Raw genomic sequence first — 19419 nt, 5'->3', positions numbered from 1 at the left:
AAGCACGAAACAATGGCGCCGACCAAAGCAGAAGACATGGCAGACGATACTGGTAAATAAATGAACAGCACAGAAATAGACAATTCTTGTGATTTGAACATACTGCATTATCCTTGAGACACACTGTTAGTTCTTCTTGTGTACAAAAATCGCCATATCATGCAATTCATTAGAGGGGAATAGAGGAACAAATTGAAAATAGTTTCCCCAAACGTTTTTGTTGAATTTCATGTCCATTGCCCATTGGAAAAGTATTGAAAATCCAACACGCACCAACGTTTTCGAGCACAACAGACAGAACGACTTCTCATGAGACATTTCTTACCCCAAGGCGTGTCGATTTTAAGCATCTATGTATGATCATTCCTTGCCTTAGATCGTGCCACTTGGAGTGACATGTGTGTTGTGTGGCCTTCGTTATAACTTATACTTATAGTTTGTATAGAAATCGATCATACTAGGACTATTTTAAATCTACCAAGATGAAATAAATCGACCAGATTGATCACCTTAGCATAACTTCTTCTATCTGTTCAGCCCAGCCAGTGGAATCGTTGGCACAGTCCAGGTCACGGCGACAACGTGTCGACAAGACGGGCAGATCGGCCGCTTTCGAACTTCTGCGTAAATCCAAGAAGGATGGATCAAAGAATAAATATGATGTAAGTAACATGAGTGGTGTCCTACTGTGCACCATCACCACAACTTTTCTGTTCAATATTTGCAAATTATACACTGCAGTTAATGAGTTATTGTGTATCCTTGAACTTCCTTGACCACACAAAAAAAGGAAGGGTCTTAACTCTTATGCATTCTCAGTCTAACTCTAAAAAGGGGCTTTCACTTTCACTGTACAAGTCTTCTTCTGCGTTCGATATTTATGTAATCGGAAAAGCGTAGACAGCCGATTTTCTACCAGCGCCAAGTTGGCTGATGTCTGCCGTCTTCGGCGGTTGGAGCTTTTTCTCAGGGTTGCTCCCTCCCCAAGAATAGTTGCCTTCCTGGGCTAACGAGTTCATTCTGCCCGGCTAGTTTCCCATAGCTGGAGTGCCTTCATCCGCCTTTGCAGCCGTTGGGAGAAAATGGCTCCTCTTCCGCCTGCCTTGCCATTGAGGTCCGGATATCCTGCCGGTGCAGGGTTTTGACTTTGAAGTTTGCTTCTCCTAGTTCAGTTGCCTACCATGTCACTGTACAAATAATTTTAGCCCATTTCTCCAGGCCGCTTGTTATTTGAGATGCCATTTTGTGCGTAAATTTATCAATTTCCTTCAGATTCAAAGCCCCAGCTTTAGGATTTTGTGGGGTTTTATTACTCAAGTCAAAATCAGCACTAAAACTTAAGTGAAAAACAGATCTTTACTTAGTGTTAGTGTTAGTTATTTCATTGAAAATAGAGATTTCAGAATCTGACCAGAATAGGCATTCCAGAAATTCATCTGTCGGGTTTGTATGGGTTGTGGATGTGAACGTGAATACTCTTGCTTTTAGTTTTAGTGAGGCAAGCTTTCTACACAACACATGTATGCTCCTTGATTTTGCAGACTTTAAAAGGAAAAGTACTCTTCTCCAACATCCAGGAGACAGCTCACACAATTTCTGGCCAATAAAAAGCCATGTATATATATGCGACTGTATAATATACTGTAAATAGAAAATCAAACTATAAAAAAAACAAGTCGCGTAAGGCGAAATTACTACATTTAGTCAAGCTGTCGAACTCACGGGATGAAACTGAACGCACTGTATTTTTTCACCAAGACAGTACAGCTTCGTCAATCCCCGCGTGAAGGAAATCGCTCACCTCCCACGTGCAAAACGTAGTGATATTGACACGCCAGATTAGCGCGGTAGTGTATTGTGCTAAGCAGGAAAGCGCGCTTTTCTGTATTCTTGTTAACTTTCTGAGCTTGTTTTGAATACAATTACAAGTTACAACCTATCATATCTATATGTTTTTGGAATCAGGAAATGATAAAGAATAAGATGAAATCATTTTTGGATCGATTTCTTAAATTTTAATCGTAAGACTAATTAATCTATTTTCGTTAATTGTGATCACATTTTAACTATTTAAGAGTAAACATAACATATGTATATATTTTTAGATTCAAAATGTGATGAAGTATACGATGCAATCAATTTTAAATCTGTTTGCGAAAAATCGATTAAATTACATATCTTACCCAACTCACATATAGCAATTAACTCTAGTTCAGTGCTGGTAACGCTGTACGCATCCCCTTGGTAACAAGGGAAGCCCCTCTAAAAAAAGAGTGACCAATACCCATAAGGCCATATTAATACATACTACCGACTTCCGTATGCGCGCGCATACGCCGCCATATGCATCATTCCATACTCAGCGAGCAGTGGGACTGGTCGTGTTTTTGTACGCTCTGGCTGTGTTCAGCCATCTGTCACTTCGTCTACGGACTTGGTCACTTACCTCTTGGTATCTTCTTGCTTGTCTTATCGTCTCTTCATGTTGAGGTGAGATCTTTCTGTTTTTTGCTTGTGTTTGTGGGCGTTTTTGACCTTAAATTGAACTTGTGAAATTTTCTTGTTTACAAAATTTTTCGTGAGTTGTTTTTGGTCATGGCGGTTAACGCCAAGAAGCGGCAGTTGTCTAAATGAGTAACTGCTGGTTCTCCGCCGACAAAGTAAACACCTGGGAAAGCAAAGGCTTCCGGACAGGCTTGTGTTTCGGTTCATGTACTGTCTTTGCAAAAAATACCGATGTTTTGGTCGTCATGCCTCCTACTCCGTTTTTGACGGCTAAACCTTTAGACAAGGTTTCTCCTGTGGATAAGCCCGCTTAGGCTTCCTTGGTTTATGTGTTTCCCGGTCGTGCGTCTGCGGACGTGGCGACATTGTTGCTCTCTTTAAGTTCACAGGTTTCTTCCTTGGCGGGGGATATCGCTTCCACGCGGGCGGAGATGCGTTCGCTGCCGGTGTGACGGGGGTTTCGTCTCTTGCCAACGTTCGCCTGTGCCGTCTGCTACTGTGTCTCAGGCTGATGTTCATGCGGAATGGGATGAGGGGACCACGCCTTCGCTTGTGGCCTGTGTTCCGGTTCCCGGTGGTTCACACCAGTTTAAAGGTATGTTTTCTACCCAAGTACCCGGGTTCTCCGGGGAAAGGGTAGAGCGTCTCCAAGAGAAAGTAACTCCGGGCTCTGGCTTTGTGGGTGAAAGTTCCGAAGCTGAGGCTGGCTCTGACTGCATTGGCAGCAGGTCGGTGGCGGTTAGGAACCTTGGAGAGCGAACGGAAGATTTGCGCAACCAACCGCTTCTTTAGATTGTGGTACGGGTGTGCGTCTTTCGCTTCCGCCCGGGGGGCAGGAAGAGAACAGTATAGCTGGCTCTTTGTTTGACTATGGGAGTCAAGCAGGGGGTCAGCTTCCGGAGGGCACGGGAGTGCCAGTCGGCTGTTCAGAAGACGGTGCTTCCGCAGGGGTGGTTGCACTGAATTCAAATTGCCGTTTAGGCTGTCAAGTGCAGTGGCACTGGTGGCTTAAGCGGCTTCAAGGTACAATAGGATCTTCTGGTGCATGTTTAGGCATCCGGTTGGTTCTGATATTTGCCAATCCGTGGCCGATTTTGCTAACGCTTTTTTTCCTTTCTTGAGCATTTTTATGGCTCTTGGAGATTCTGATGTACATTTTTGTACGGTTATAGCCCTCCACAGTTTTCCGTTAAGGACTCTGCACACTAGATCGGAATCTCAGGAACTTCTTTTTATCTCACTCGTTATGGTGCGCTTTAAAGACATCTCGAGAGTAATGTTAGCCAATTGGGTCTCCACCATAGTTAGACAAGTTTATGTATGGTGGCAGAGTCAGGCAGGGGATGTCAGGGCAGTTTTGCCCTTTACTACAGCTAGGCCTCACGGGGCAAGAGATTGGGCTTCCACTCTAGCTGTTCTTTGATTTGGTCTCCTGGCAGAACTGTGTTCTTGAGTCGGCTTGCTGGCTTTATTGAAAGGTTTTTCATTGGTGTTTATCTCAGAGATGCCTATGCATTGAGATAGGATGTTTTTCTGGGTTACCTGCTCTGTTAGCGGCAGGACAGATTCTCAATTCCTGATTGGGTTAAGTGCCCTCCACCTATAGTAGCAATCTGCTATATGTGAGTTGGGTAAGATATGTAATTTAATTAAAAATTTTAGTAATAAATTTTCATTTGATTAATATACTTACCCAACTCACATCGTTTATTCCCTCCCGCCTCCCCGCTGTGGGGGGTGGATTTCTAAAAAAGGGGAGTGAGTTGGGCTTCGTTTGGAATGATGCATATGGCGGCGTATGCGCGCGCATACGGAAGTCGGTAGTATGTATTAATATGGCCTTATGGGTATTGGTCACTCTTTTTTTAGAGGGGCTTCCCTTGTTACCAAGGGGATGCGTACAGCGTTACCAGCACTGAACTAGAGTTAATTGCTATATGTGAGTTGGGTAAGTATATTAATCAAATGAAAATTTATTACTAAAATTTTTAATTTTAATGACAACTTTAATGAGCAAACTCATTAATTAATTTTTAAGCCTTCAAGCTGAAATGCAATACCAAAGTCCGGGCTTCGTCGAAGATTACTTGACCAAAATTTCAACCAATTTGGTTGAAAAATGAGAGCGTGACAGTGCCGCCTCAACTTTCACGAAAAGCCGGATATGACGCCATCAAAGACATTTATCAAAAAAATGAAAAAAAGGTCTGGAGATACCATACTCTGGATCTCTCATGTCAAGTTTCATAAAGATCGGTCCAGTAGTTTTCTCTGAATCGCTCTACACACACACACACATACACCACAACCCTCGTCTCGATTCCCCCCTCTACGTCAAAACATTTAGTCAAAACTTGACTAAATGTAAAAAATAGCCGACATACCGACCCTAATTTTTGGCAGTGTCATCAGAAACAAACGTTTTATTTTTGGGGACCTAAGATGCAACGTGACTTCACTGTGTGTTTCAGCTGCTGGAGGAGAAGAATGTGTACGATGTTGTGGAGGAATCAGAATACTCAGACATGGTGCGAGAACGCCAGGAAGATGACTGGATTGTCGATGATGGTGAGAATGTCTTGTACAGTTTATCTGACACTGTTTTTATTCTCTTGTAATTTAGTGTCCGACTTTATCAGCTGAGTAGTAAATGCTGTAATGCATATCCGAGTAAGCAGCATTAAACTGCTTTAATCACTTGAACAGCTTACATGTTTTGATTTTTGAATGACTTAGCTCGTGTCTGTTAATAAAAAAGTATATTTTATGTTCTTTTTCTGTGATGTTCCTTGACTTCACAGGGTAAAGATGCGCCAAAAAGTGTTGGAGATAGGTAAAGACGTGTTTTAATCTGTAATAGATGTGATGAAAACTAACAGGTCTTTGAATTGTGATGAAAACAGATGGCGCCGGTTATGTGGAGGATGGAAGAGAGATCTTCGATGATGACATGGATGAAGAGTCTGTCACTAAGGGTGAAGGTACACTGATAATTGTTGCTGTGTTTGTTGGTTGTTGTCTATTCGCTTTTTTACTGCTTTTTTGTTCTTAGTCTTATTGCTATGTTAGTTAACGTTACATTTTTGTGTGTGTTTTTTTATTGTTGCTTCTTGTATTGGAATTGTAAAACGTTTGGATCTGTTATCAGGACTGTAGTGTTGTAAGTGGAACACGTAATTAAGAACAAAAACACAGCTGGTGTGTTTTAACAAGGAGGTTTTAATGAGACGCTGTGGTAGGCACGTGGAACTCATCAGTTCCAATATGGCGTCTGCCCAGAGCGAGGCTGGGCGATGACGCGTACATGTATCAATGACGTAGTCTGATGTTATCAGGACATCACAAGGACTTGCACTATTAGAAAAGTTATCCATTATAATTATGATTTGTTGGTTTATGTGTGTATAGTTTTATTTCGTGTCATTTTCTATTGTCATAGAGATCTGGTTTTGTGTGGTGCATCTCCTTTTGTCATCTGGTTTTGCTGAGTTTACTTCAGAAAATGTTCTATGATTAGCTTGGTTTAACAAACAGTAACTTATTTTTCTTGGGGTCAAAATTATACTTTATAATTATTGAAATGATCTCAATTTGCTGTGAGAATACATTTCACAATTCAGGACAATGGCTGTTTGTTAAAAATGTTGGGGCATGTTACAGGCAAATCAAAACCGGGAGCATCGAAGAAGAACAAGAACATAGTACGACCAGGTACCAAGCCCAAGAAAGACATTAAGACCATGTTTGCTGCTGCTGCTGCTTCCAATAAGAGGAAACCAGAGGTGACTTGATTTTTTTCTTTGGACACGCATGTGTTCTCTTGCGTTTTTTTCTGAAATTAGGAGGGAAAGACTCAAAGAGTGAAAAGTATGGAGATCTGGCCCGAGCATCTTACCATTGTGTGTGTGTGTGTGTGTGTGTGTGTGTGTGAAATATCCTATTTCTTCCTTTCTTTGTGTGTGTGTGTGTTGTCTTGATGAAGTTTTGTTATTCTTCCAACAAATCTCCAATCTCCTTTCAGTTTGCTGTTTCATTTTCTCCCTTTCATTTCAAGATATATTTTTTGAGTCACTTGAGAAAAAGTGACTCTATGTAATCGGTCAGTGTTAGTCTGTCCGGCCGGCCGTCCGGCCGGCCGGCCGTCCGTAGACACCACCTTAACGTTGGACTTTTCTCGGAAACTATCAAAGCGATCCGGCTCATATTTTGTTTAGTCGTGACCTCCAATGACCTCTACACTTTAACGATGGTTTCGTTGACCTTTGACCTTTTTCAAGGTCACAGGTCAGCGTCAAAGGAAAAATTAGACATTTTATATCTTTGACAAAGTTCATCGGATGTGATTGAAACTTTGTAGGATTATTCTTTACATCAAAGTATTTACATCTGTAGCCTTTTACGAACGTTATCAGAAAAACAAGGGAGATAACTAGCCTTTTCTGTTCGGCAACACACAACTTAACGTTGGGCTTTTCTCGGAAACTATAAAAGTGACCGGGCTCAAATTTTATGTGAACGTGACTCCCAGTGACCTCTACACTTTGACGTCTGCTTTGGTGACCTTTGACCTTTTTCAAGGTCACAGGTATGTCTTGAAGGAAAAAAATTGAAATATCATATCTCTGAAACTATTCATCGGATTTGATTCAAACTTTATAGGATTATTCTTTACATCAAATTATTTACATCTGTATTGTGTTGTGAATAGCAATTTCTTCCTGTCCATCTGATGCCTCATATAATATTCAGAACTGCGAAAGTGACTCGATCGAGCGTTTGCTCTTCTTGTTTTATCAAGGAAATGTCTTCAAAGATTTTTTTCTTCACATCTTGTAAATCCTTACGGAAGTTTGGAGTCTTTTAGATTCACACTGGATAAGAGCTTCTTTTCACTTGGACATATCCAAAATTCTGCAGCATGGCTCATTGGCTGCTTTCCGTGAAGAGTTGCAATTTTCTGCTTGATTGATTACTACAACTACAAGCCATTGTCTCCGGCTTTTTGCTCACCTGCATGTGTCGCTGTGTGTAATTTTCTACCTGTCTGTTGACCAGAGGGACGTGAGCGTGGCCAGTGATGACATCCTGGGTGATCTGATGCAAGAGCTGCAGGGAGGAACCAAGACCTCCACGCCCGTCTTATCCAAGAGCGGCAAGGCCAGCAAACCAGCAGCTGCCGCCAAGTTAGTATGGACTTCTGTTCGTGTGGCTGGATTTAGTTGAGTTATGACTACAGTGAAACCCCCCTTTTAAGACCTCCAATTAGCTGAGAAATTCAGGTCTTCTTCTTCTACTTCTGTGTTCGTGGGCTGAAACTCCCACGTACACTCGTGTTTTTGCACAAGTGGAATTTTACGTGTATGACCGTTTTTACCCCGCCATTTAGGCAGCCATACGCCGCTTTCGGAGGAAGCATGCTGGGTATTTTTGTGTTTCTATAACCCACCGAACTCTGACATGGATTACAGGATCTTGTCCGTGCGCACTTGGTCTTGTGCTTGCGTGTACACACGAAGGGGGATAAGCCACTAGCAGGTCTGCACATAAGTTGACCTGGGAGATCGGAAATATCTCCACACTTAACCCACCAGGCGGCCGCGGCCGGGATTCGAACCCTCGACCTTCCGATTAGGAGGCCAACGTCTGACCACCCCGCCACAATGCCCGTCATTCAGGTCTTAAAACTTAAAAGGGAGAGCTTTACAAAATATGGTGGTAAGTTACAAAGGCTATTAGCCGAAAATCTGAAAAGGCAAGGTTTTCAAAGGGGAGTTCCACTGTATAAGTAACAAGTCGCGTAAGGCGAAAATACAATATTTAGTCAAGTAGCTGTCGAACTCACAGAATGAAACTGAACGCAATGCAACGCAGCAAGACCGTATACTCGTGGTCCACCGCTCACGGCATAGGCAGTGAAATTGACAAGAAGAGCGGGGTAGTGGTTACGCTATGCTGCATAGCACGCTTTTCTGTACCTCTCTTCGTTTTAACTTTCTGAGCGTGTTTTTAATCCAAACATATCATATCTATATGTTTTTGGAATCAGGAACCGACAAGGAATAAGATGAAACTGTTTTTAAATTGATTTGGAAAATTTAATTTTGATAATAATTTTTATATATTTAATTTTCAGAGCTTGTTTTTAATCCGAATATAACATATTTATATGTTTTTGGAATCAGCAAATGATGGAGAATAAGATAAACGTAAATTTGGATCGTTTTATAAATTTTTATTTTTTTTTACAATTTTCAGATTTTTAATGACCAAAGTCATTAATTAATTTTTAAGCCACCAAGCTGAAATGCAATACCGAAGTCCGGGCTTCGTCGAAGATTACTTGACCAAAATTTCAACCAATTTGGTTGAAAAATGAGGGCGTGACAGTGCCGCCTCAACTTTCACGAAAAGCCGGATATGACGTCATCAAAGACATTTATCAAAAAAATGAAAAAAACGTTCGGGGATTTCATACCCAGGAACTCTCATGTCAAATTTCATAAAGATCGGTCCAGTAGTTTAGTCTGAATCGCTCTACACACACACACACACACACACACACACACACACACGCACAGACAGACAGACACACATACACCACGACCCTCGTTTCGATTCCCCCTCGATGTTAAAATATTTAGTCAAAACTTGACTAAATATAATGAAAAAGCAGTGCTTCTGCGTGTATGTTTATTGGGGGATCTTTGGTGGTAGTAAAAATCATCTTCAGCCCTTTAAATGTGTGTATACATTATTTAAGTGTTTTATGTATTCTGGAGCATTGAAACATTTTACATCTGTTGTGGTTTTGCATTGCCTTGTTCCTTTGCTGGATAGATTTATTGCCTTCATCTTAAAAGATATTGGTAGGTTAATTTTGAAGCCTACAATGGACCCCTTTCCCTACAAATCTGACGCACTCTTTGTTGAAAAGGAGGCGGTCCCAAAATTAATGTACATTTACAGGCCTTTTAAAATAATAATCTTATACGTACAAAGCATTGTCTTGAAAGGGGGGGGGGGGGGGGGCTTATTTTTTATTTTATAGGGATTCCACTGTACCTTGGAAGATATTAGTAGTTCATTTTAAATCCTGTGATGTATGACTAATGAAAGTGGTGTGAACATGTTTGTGTGCACGAGATTCATCGATGATTTTGAGATAAGTTCATCATTTGTATCTCAAGCGTTTAAAAATCTAAAAAACAAAGTGGCTTTGGTGAGATGAACAAAGTTATGAATCGAAATCAAAACAACAAAGTGACTATCTACTTCTTCTTCTTCTTCTGCATTCGATATTATTGCCGTTAAATCATCAGGTCGGTGGCTGCCATGGAGTCCGCAGTCTTCTATAGATCGGCAGCGGGTCCCCAGAGCTTGGTGTCTTCTGGCCAGTAGTGCTGGTGTGCTGTCTCCAGGTGTGGGCAGGTCTGTAGAGCTTGGTGCCCAGGCTGGTGTCTTCTGGCCAGTAGTGCTGGTGTGCTGTCTCCAGATGTGGGCATGTTTGTAGAACGTGCTCAGGGGTTTGCTCCTCTGAGCGTCTATCTGCTCAAAAGACCACTGGGTTAACGTACTCTATATATGTGACATTTTGTTTTTTTCAATAGTGAAACGTTCCACTAACCTACCATTCTTATTGTTTTATTCATGTCTGTGTGCAGGAAGGCAATCAACCCATTCCTGGTGAAGCCGGAGAGTCAGAAGCCCAAGGCAGTCCCTGCTCCCACACGCCAGGCAAAACCACTCGCGCCCAAACAAGAAGTGAAAACATCAAAGCGTTCTCTTGACCTTGATATCGTTCCTGTGTTGCCTGTGGTAAGGCTTATTGCTCTGTGTGGTATCCAAATCTAGGTCCCCCCAAAATCGGCAATTTCTCCATGTGATTTGATTTGATTTGAAGTCCTGATCTGTCTTTTAGTATCATTTGCATAATTATTGTTCTATGAGTTATATTACAACAGACACAATGGTAACCGCTCATTTCTCTTCAATAAAACTTCAAATACCAATGACACATGTTGAAGAAGACAGTGTGAATGTGAGGTACACTGGTACCTGTGATGAGGTCAGTGCGCAAAACACACCAGATCTCATTTTCCGACTGCGATGCTTCTGATAGTTTGGCTCAACTGTGGCACTGGCTTTTCCACAGCTAGTGAAATTGAAAACACAGGTATTTTCAGAATTCGTCTATTGGTTAAAAAAAAACCTAAAAAAAACGTGTGTGTGTAAGCCTTACGCATGTTATATTGATGGATTAAATTGTTTCATCATTTGAGTCATTCCTACGGTTTGGTTTCAGTCCACAATGAAGCGCCGAGCAGAGGTGAAGGTCAAACAGGAGCCAGTAGAGGAGGAGGAGGACATGGAGAACGTGGATCAGGTGCTGTCAGATGCTGATGAGGTGGATGGGGGCGTGCCCGCACAACACAGACATGGTGAGAATCTTTTGTGTGTATGGGGGGAGGGGGGCGTGCCCGCACAACACAGACATGGTGAGAATCTTTTGTGTGTAGGGGGGGGAGGGGGGCGTGCCCGCACAACACAGACATGGTGAGAATCTTTTGTGCGTAGGGGAGAGGGGGGCGTGCCCGCACAACACAGACATGGTGAGAATCTTTTGTGTGTAGGGGGGAGGGGGGCGTGCCCGCACAACACAGACATGGTGAGAATCTTTTGTGTGTAGGGGGGAGGGGGGCGTGCCTGCACAACACAGACATGGTGAGAATCTTTTGTGTGTAGGTGGATGGGGGCGTGCCCGCACAACACAGACATGGTGAGAATCTTTTGTGTGTAGCTGGATGGGGGCATGCCCGCACAACACAGACATGGTGAGAATCTTTTGTGTGTAGGTGGATGGGGGCGTGCCCGCACAACAGACATGGTGAGAATCTTTTGTGTGTAGGGGGGGAGGGAGCGTGCCCGCAAACACAGACATGGTGAGAATCTTTTGTGTGTAGGGGGGAGGGGGCGTGCCCGCACAACACAGACATGGTGAAATCTTTTGTGTGTAGGTGGAGGGGGGCGTGCCCGCACAACACAGACATGGTGAGAATCTTTTGTGTGTAGGTGGATGGGGGCGTGCCCGCACAACACAGACATGGTGAGAATCTTTTGTGTGTAGGTGGATGGGGGCGTGCCCGCACAACACAGACATGATGAGAATCTTTTGTGTGTAGGGGGGAGGGGGCGTGCCCGCACAACACAGACATGGTGAGAATCTTTTGTGTGTAGGTGGATGGGGGCGTGCCCGCACAACACAGACATGATGAGAATCTTTTGTGTGTAGGGGGGAAGGGGGGCATGCCCGCACAACACAGACATGGTGAGAATCTTTTGTGTGTAGGGGGGAGGGGGGCATGCCCGCACAACACAGACATGGTGAGAATCTTTTGTGTGTAGGGGGGGGGAGGGGGGTGCGCATGTGAGAAAGAGAGAGAGTAGAACTTGGAATACGTCCCATCACACCTTGATGAGGTGGATGGGGGCGTGCTGGCACAACACAGACATGGTGAGAATCTCTTGTGTGTGGAGGATTTACAATGTGTATGCATCTTTGTTGTTTGTGCGAGAGAAAATAGACAAGCACAACACAGAATGTGTATGCGTATACAAGAACATGAATGTAGGTGTGTGGTATTGCGCGCACGCGTGCGTGTGTGTATTGCATATATTGTGTAATGAAAGCTTTGTCTTTTACAAGTTTTTAGGAAGGTTACTGATCATGTTTCATATTATCTGTCAGCTAATGCACATGCTGATATTCCCTCAGATGATGCCATGGATCTCAATGACATCAACTTTGATGACGACGATGGTGATGATGATTTCTCCGTCAAGAAAGAGAAGGATGTTACCGCTGTTGAAACTAAGCCTGCGATAACCAGGTCAGTTTAAGTGCCGTTCACATGGCAGACTTTCAACTAACTTATCACCAACTTTTGTTGGTTTGGGTAGCTCCCGAGTTGTTGAGACTAAGTTGGTGAAAAGTCTACCATGTAATTACTTTACTTATTTTGTGTCAATTCCTCTGTTTGACTTTGATTTTGAATCTGTTGCGCTCTCTTGGCCCAAACAATTTAGGACAGATTTAGCCATGACTTGTATCAATTTTTTGTTAGAAATGTTCGTGGGGCATGTTTCTTTGCTTTTTGTGTGTGTGTGCGTACAGTTTCACGATCGTATGCCTGGAAATATATGTTGTGTTCTGTCCTACAAATACAGTGAAGAACTCTTGAATGGGTGGGAGAGCATCAAATGCGAAGACGTCGGCCAATCAGAAAGCGTGATGGATGTACACATGGAAGGGTCAGAGCTGCCATTGGTTGCCGATGACGATGGCAACCAGGTCCTCCGATTCTATTGGCTGGATACTTTTGAGGATCCTTACAAACAGCCAGGTAAAATTTTGATCATTGATTTCTGGCTGAAAGATACAGTGGAACCCCCCTTTTAAGACCTTTCAGTTTAAGACTCCCTCCCTTTTAAGACCCTGTATTCTCAGACTTTCTGTTCATAACCTCTGTAAATGTACCACCATTTTTCTTATTTTTCTTCTTCTTCTTCTGCGTTTGTGGGCTAAAACTCCCACGTACACTCGTGTTTTTTGCACGAGTGGAATTTTACGTGTATGACCGTTTTTTACCCCGCCATTTAGGCAGCCATACGCCGTTTTCGGAGGAAGCATGCTGGGTATTTTTGTGTTTCTATAACCCACCGAACTCTGACATGGATTACAGGATCTTTTTCGTGCGCACTTGGTCTTGTGCTTGCGTGTACACACGGGGGTGTTCGGACACCAAGGAGTCTGCACACAAAGTTGACTCTGAGAAATAAATCTCTCGCCGAACGTGGGGACGAACTCACGCTGACAGCGGCCAACTGGATACAAATCCAGCGCGCTACCGACTGAGCTACATCCCCGCCCTACCACCATTTTAAGACTCCCTCCTTTTTAAGACCTGAATTTCTCCAGATTTTTGAGGTCTTAAAAGGGGGGTACCACTGCACCTACCTTCGGATGTAAACAGTCATTTGCACCTCCACATATCTGTCCAGGGTGATCCATAACTGCTTGGACTAAAGATATTTTCTTTCTTATGCAAGTGATCTTAATTGATTTACACCACCAGTCCTTGGAATAAGAGCATGCCTCTCACTTGGACAGATACCAAAAATCAACAACCTGGCTATTTTCTTGTGCAGAGCAGGAATTTTTGGTTGAATTAATTGTGTAGTTTGACAGAGGTGTTTAGGGCGAGGATGTAGCTCAGTTGGTAGCGCGCTGGATTTGTATCCAGTTGGCCGCTGTCAGCGTGAGTTTGTCCCCACGTTCGGCGAGAGATTTATTTCTCAGAGTCAACTTTGTGTGCAGACTCTCCTCGGTGTCCGAACACCCCCCGTGTGTACACGCAAGCACAAGACCAAGTGCGCACGAAAAAGATCCTGTAATCCATGTCAGAGTTCGGTGGGTTATAGAAACACGAAAATACCCAGCATGCTTCCTCCGAAAGCGGCGTATGGCTGCCTAAATGGCGGGGTAAAAACGGTCATACACGTAAAAGCCGTGGGAGTTTCAGCCCATGAACGAACAAACAAAGACAGAGGTGTTTGAGCGAACGAGAAGAAGTGTCAATTTCAAAATGCACAGAAAGCAGACAGGCTATTGGATTTTGACTAGCAGTGGGGCGAGTTATTAGTGGTAAGGAATTAGTGCCCTGGCACCTGAAAGAATCCCCCCGCGGGTTAGGGGAAGTCCCATATTGGTTGGGACGAGAAAGAATTTGCCTGATGCTCCCCAGCATGTCGTAAGAGGCGACTAACGGATTCTGTTTCTCTTTTTACCCTTGTTAAGTGTTTCTTGTATGGAATATAGTCAATTTTTGTAAAGATTTTAGTCAAGCAGTATGTAAGAAATGTTAAGTCCTTTGTACTGGAAACTTGCATTCTCCCAGTAAGGTAATACATTGTACTACGTTGCAAGCCCCTGGAGGAAATTTTTTATTAGTGCTTTTGTGAACAAGAAACAATTGACAAGTGGCTCTATCCCATCTCCCCCCTTTCCCCGTCGCGATATAACCTTCGTGGTTGAAAACGACGTTAAACACAAAATAAAGAAAGAAAGAACCTGAAAGAAGAAGAAACATTGAATGAATAAGCAACTTTCATCTCAGTTGATCTTTTGTCTTGTTTGTTTACTTGTATGCTGTGTTGAAATCCAAAAACAAGTCAACTGCCAACGTTAAAAAATTCTGAATAAAAAAAACAAGACAGGTATGTTATTGGAACGTTTTATTTATTACAAAATATGTTACGTTTTATTTTGTTAAAAAATATGTTACGTTTTATTTTGTTACATAAGATGTTACGTTTTATTTTGTTACAAAATATGTTACGTTTTATTTTATTACAAAATATGTTACGTTTTATTTTATTACAAAATATGTTACGTTTTATTTTGTGACAAAACATGTTACGATTTATTTTGTTACAAAATATGTTACATTTTATTTATTACAAAATATGTTACGTTTTATTTTGTTACAAAATATGTTACGTTTTATTTTGTTACAAAATATGTTACGTTTTATTTTGTTACAAAATATGTTACGTTTTATTTTGTTACAAAATATGTTACGTTTTATTTTATTACAAAATATGTTACGTTTTATTTTGTGACAATAACATACCTTTTTTTTAATTTTTTTATTCTGTTTGCTGTGTTGGTTTTCCTGTACTGATTCTGCTCTCTGTTCCATTGTTCAGGCTCTGTGTACCTGTTCGGCAAGATGTGGATTGAGTCGGCCAAGACGCACGTCAGCTGCTGTGTCACCGTCAAACACATCGAGCGCAAGATCTACCTTCTGCCACGAGCTACGGTCAGTGGTTTTCGGCAGTGAGAATCAGGGGTTGCTGGTCACAGGAGTATAGTATATAGACAGCTGTGTTTAGGCACCACCCAATCTCAGTGTGCCATGCAGATTGGCTTGCCCCAAAAATAGAGTCATCGACCACATGAAATATCAAGTGAAATTGCTTTACTTGTTTTGTGTCAAATGTGCTTTATGTCAATTCCTCTCTGTTTGATGTTGATTCAGAATCTGTTGCTCTCTCTTAGCCAAGAAAAAACAAAACAGTCAAAATATATGTGAGGCTTGGGAATGATACGCCTTTCGTCGTAAATACTACGAAGTCCTTTTCTAATTTTGTAAGAAAAGAGCCTCCGTGTGCTCTTAAAAATGCTTAAAGCACAACATTTTTCAGTCAGTACGCATAAATCACTAGTATACTAGAAATCCCAGACCTGATATGTTCATCGTGAGTGAAAGTTTGGGAGAACATTTTAGCTGTTAATATTCATAACGTGAGGCGAGTGATTGGCTGCCTCAAAGTCACGACTGTCTTTTGGCTGACAGACATGAATAGGTTGGAGGGGTCCATTACAAAACTATAACGAAGAGCGATAGACCTGTTTGGCAGGTAACTCCTGTGAGAGAGGCTCTCGGCCAATGTAAAATCCTGGACAAATCTGTGGTAGTTTACATGTTCGTTTTATTTTTATTTATTTATATGGGAGATTTATATAGCGCTTGACGTTCTCTAAGCGCTTTACATATTAATTTCTGCTGTATGAGATGGAATTTTTTACACAATATATCACACATTCACATCGGCCAGTAAATCTCAAGCCATTACGGCGAATATTTACTTTTCACAGCCGATTGTTCCAAGTCACACGGGTATTTGGTGGACATTTTTTATCTATGCCTATGCAATTTTGCCAGGAAAGACCCTTTGTCAATCGTGGGATCTTTAACGTGCACACCCCAATGTAAGAGAAGGGAGGGAGGTATTCATAAATAAATCTTTCATGAGAAGCGTTTATGACTAGTGTTCTTCCCAGGCCTCGGCCTTTGGTCTTTTATTAATACTTTCTTGATCTGATGCATAGTTCGGACTCCAGGCCGGTCGAATGTCCGATGGCTTTGACACAACATTTGCGGCCAAAACAATTTGACCGATATATGTTTTAAAACCAGGTCCAACTGACCTATTGTCCTCTGTGTGTGGGTACAGTGGAACCCCCTGCTAAGACCTACACAAATCTGAGAAAATCAGATCTTAAAATGGATGGAGTCTTAAAATGGGGGTAAATTTACATAGGTTATGAAAAGAAAGTCTTAGGAAATAGGGTCTTAAAGGGAGAGAGTCTTCGGGGGGGGGGGGGGGGGGGGGGGGGGCTTCCACTCTACAACAGTGCATGGCTACAGATGTCCGTGTTTACAGAAAATGGGGGAAAAAAAGAAAACAGATTGTATCACTTGTGTTCTCGGAGCGAGCTTCTGGACAAATTGTCAGATAAGTTTAGTATCTGTATTATAACTTTGTCTGTCTGTCCACTTAACCCCTTCACTGCCACAGTATAACAGCATTTTGGTATTGCCGTGCGCGCCAGCGCAAAATTTCACTTTCTTCAGTAGGTTCACTAATCTGTTCACTGCTCGATCATTTATTGAGATATCTCTTAGATCTTTGGCATGTGTTTTGCTTATACCCTTGGCTATTATAGGATGACATGATCATTGGACTTTGTGATTGTTATAGTAAAAATTGATATAATGATCATTTTTGTCAAAAATTACAGTTTCCGGACTTACACACACACATTGCAGCACGTAAAACCACACAAAACACTGCTAAAACTGGTGTCAAACATCAGGTACTCACATTACAGCCCATAAAAGTATTCTTCTGTGTGGTAATCCATAACCGTCGCGATATAACCTTCGTGGTTGAAAACGACGTTAAACACCAAATAAAGAAAGAAAGGTAATCCATAAATCACTTCTTGTAGAGCTTCCAGAACACTGTATCGCTTGAAAACAGGTGTACGAGTTGAGGTGCGACTTTCGGCCGCCATTGTGAATGCTATAGATCGGTTCTACATTTCTAACACAGTTTTCAACACGTGGTAGTAACTTATCCGAACGGTCTATGGGAAAGAACTGTGTTTAGAACCCCTACAAGTACTTGGACAGTGGTTACCTCCCATTTAGTTTTCAGAAATGTCCTGAAATGTTGTTGACACAAATCCCACGTACGAGATACGGTTATGGGCGTAGGACAAACCGAAAATGACCACGTATTACATACGGGGTGGGCAGTGAAGGGGTTAAAAGACCCCTAGGTCAAAGATCAGTGACTGTAACATTTTGTTTTGCTATAATTAAACGTCCCAATAACACGCTTTTCTTGTTTTTCGTTTGCAGAAAATGGACCTGAAGACCAAGATTGACACCGAGGAGCCGGTCAGCATGATGGACGTGTACCAGGAGTTCAACGACAAGATGGCCGAGAGACACAAAATCACAAAGTTCAAGTCCAAGGTGAGAGACATGTCTGTGGGAAGTCGTTGAGGCAAAACAGATTCTAGAGTCAGAGTTGGATGACAAATACATAGCACAGAAAAGGAACGAGTTGAGATGGTGAGCCCACTTGTTTGCACGGGAACGGCTGTGCATTTAAGACGATGTCTCTATGCATGGATGACAAAAAAGGCACAAGTTTGACCTGTATTTTCACAAAACTGGTTCACAGGACATTAGGAAGACCTAATTAACGCCAGCTGATTGAGAGAGGAAGGAGTCTGAAATTAAATTTCATATTCTTACTCCGAATCACATTAGCATTGAGTCACATGAGATGCTTAGCACTGAAAAACGCTTACCTATCTAAGGGAAGCAACCCCATCACCAAAACGAAAGCGAAAGTAGCTTAGGTAATGAGCAGTCACACTGGGAGTTACCTCCCATATTGGTGTGCACACGTCACTTCCCACAACTCCACGTGTCTACCTACCCTCATACGATCTTTTCACCTCTGAGGGAAAGGTCACTGAAATTTTTCGCTCCTATGGTCTGCTCTTGTGTTGTTGTGACACCTGCCGGCCATGTTACCTGTCTGTCTGCTCGTCACTACTGCTGTTTGGTGAGCTCGTTCCTGTTTTTGTGTTCTCTTTCTCGCTTTTGTTGCTGAACTTTCGTCCGTGTTCGGACTTGTTTGTCAGTGACTTGTTGCTTTGTCGCCATTGTTAGTGTGTTCAGTTAGCTTGCTAACTTCCATTATAATGGTATTTAGCCGTGCGGGCCTCCTTTGGGTTCGGCAAGCATGGTTATTTTGGGTGTTTCTCTAGAGAATTATTTTGTTTACTGACTTGGCAGGCCGTCGCGGCTTGCGTGTTTCAGTAATTTTAGCCGTATGTTTTTTCGCCATTTGCATCTTGTTAGCTTTGCTGACTTTAATGTTTTTGGTAGGTCGCCTTTGCTTGTTTACTCGGGTAGTTTACAAGCTTGGTTAGTTGTTGTTCTTTGAACTTTTTTAATTACTGAAGTTTTCTGTCCATTGGACTTACGTGCTTACAGTAATTTGTGCGAAGTTTTTCGTATTTTCTTAGCGTCTGATAGTTCGTCCGTCGTTTCGGTTATCAGTAGCTATGTTTGGTTTTAGCTTTTTGGCTAGGCGACGTTTAAGGCTAGTTTAGCTTTCGTCCGCCGTCGCCTTTTTTAGCTTGGGGTTGTGGTTTAGGCTGCAATCCCCTCTTTGTCCGTGCATGCTTCTGCTTCTAGCACTTGTGCTTTGCGCAGTCGTTCACGTCCGTTGTTCTGTGCTCCCTTCTTGTTGGAGGGGTTTTTTTGGTGTCCTCTCTCGTGTTATCTTTGCCCCAGAGTTCGGCATTGAGGAGAGAGGAGATGCAGCGTTCCACGGCGGTCGGCAGTGTCTTGCTCCCTTCCGTGGTGGTTGTCCGGTTCCTGGCTTCCTTGTTGGATGCTTCCATTTCCGGGAAGCAGGTTCCTGCCTTGTCGGTGGCCGCTTCTGTGGTGGCATTACCGGTAAGTTGAACTGGTCCTACAGTCC

The 19419-nt window shown here is 42.5% G+C and overlaps 2 protein-coding genes across 2 annotated transcripts in view; both read left to right on the top strand.

Annotated features, from left to right (window-relative positions):
* Positions 1-541: 541 nt before the first annotated feature.
* On the top strand, positions 542-6296 carry LOC138946132 (DNA polymerase alpha catalytic subunit-like). Its single transcript, XM_070317638.1, has 4 exons — positions 542-662; positions 4977-5073; positions 5409-5486; positions 6166-6296. The coding sequence occupies exons 2-4, from the start codon at positions 5031-5033 to the stop codon at positions 6294-6296; spliced, it is 252 nt and encodes an 83-aa protein (XP_070173739.1). The 5' UTR covers positions 542-662; positions 4977-5030.
* Positions 6297-7564: 1268 nt separating this feature from the next.
* LOC138946007 (DNA polymerase alpha catalytic subunit-like) overlaps positions 7565-19419 on the top strand; it is a 63983-nt gene continuing 52128 nt past the window's right edge. Inside the window, exons 1-7 of the mRNA XM_070317551.1 lie at positions 7565-7688; positions 10167-10320; positions 10808-10943; positions 12278-12392; positions 12730-12905; positions 15271-15383; positions 17775-17891. Of these exons, the coding sequence (XP_070173652.1) occupies positions 7603-7688; positions 10167-10320; positions 10808-10943; positions 12278-12392; positions 12730-12905; positions 15271-15383; positions 17775-17891 (897 nt within the window). The 5' untranslated portion in view covers positions 7565-7602. The remainder of the gene's footprint in view (positions 7689-10166; positions 10321-10807; positions 10944-12277; positions 12393-12729; positions 12906-15270; positions 15384-17774; positions 17892-19419) is intronic.

Source organism: Littorina saxatilis, linkage group LG13 (genome assembly GCF_037325665.1).
Source record: "Littorina saxatilis isolate snail1 linkage group LG13, US_GU_Lsax_2.0, whole genome shotgun sequence".
In the NCBI taxonomy this organism is placed as follows: Eukaryota; Metazoa; Mollusca; class Gastropoda; order Littorinimorpha; family Littorinidae; genus Littorina; species Littorina saxatilis.
Note: the sequence above shows the minus strand (reverse complement) of the source record. Positions and strands in the feature narration are given on the sequence as shown.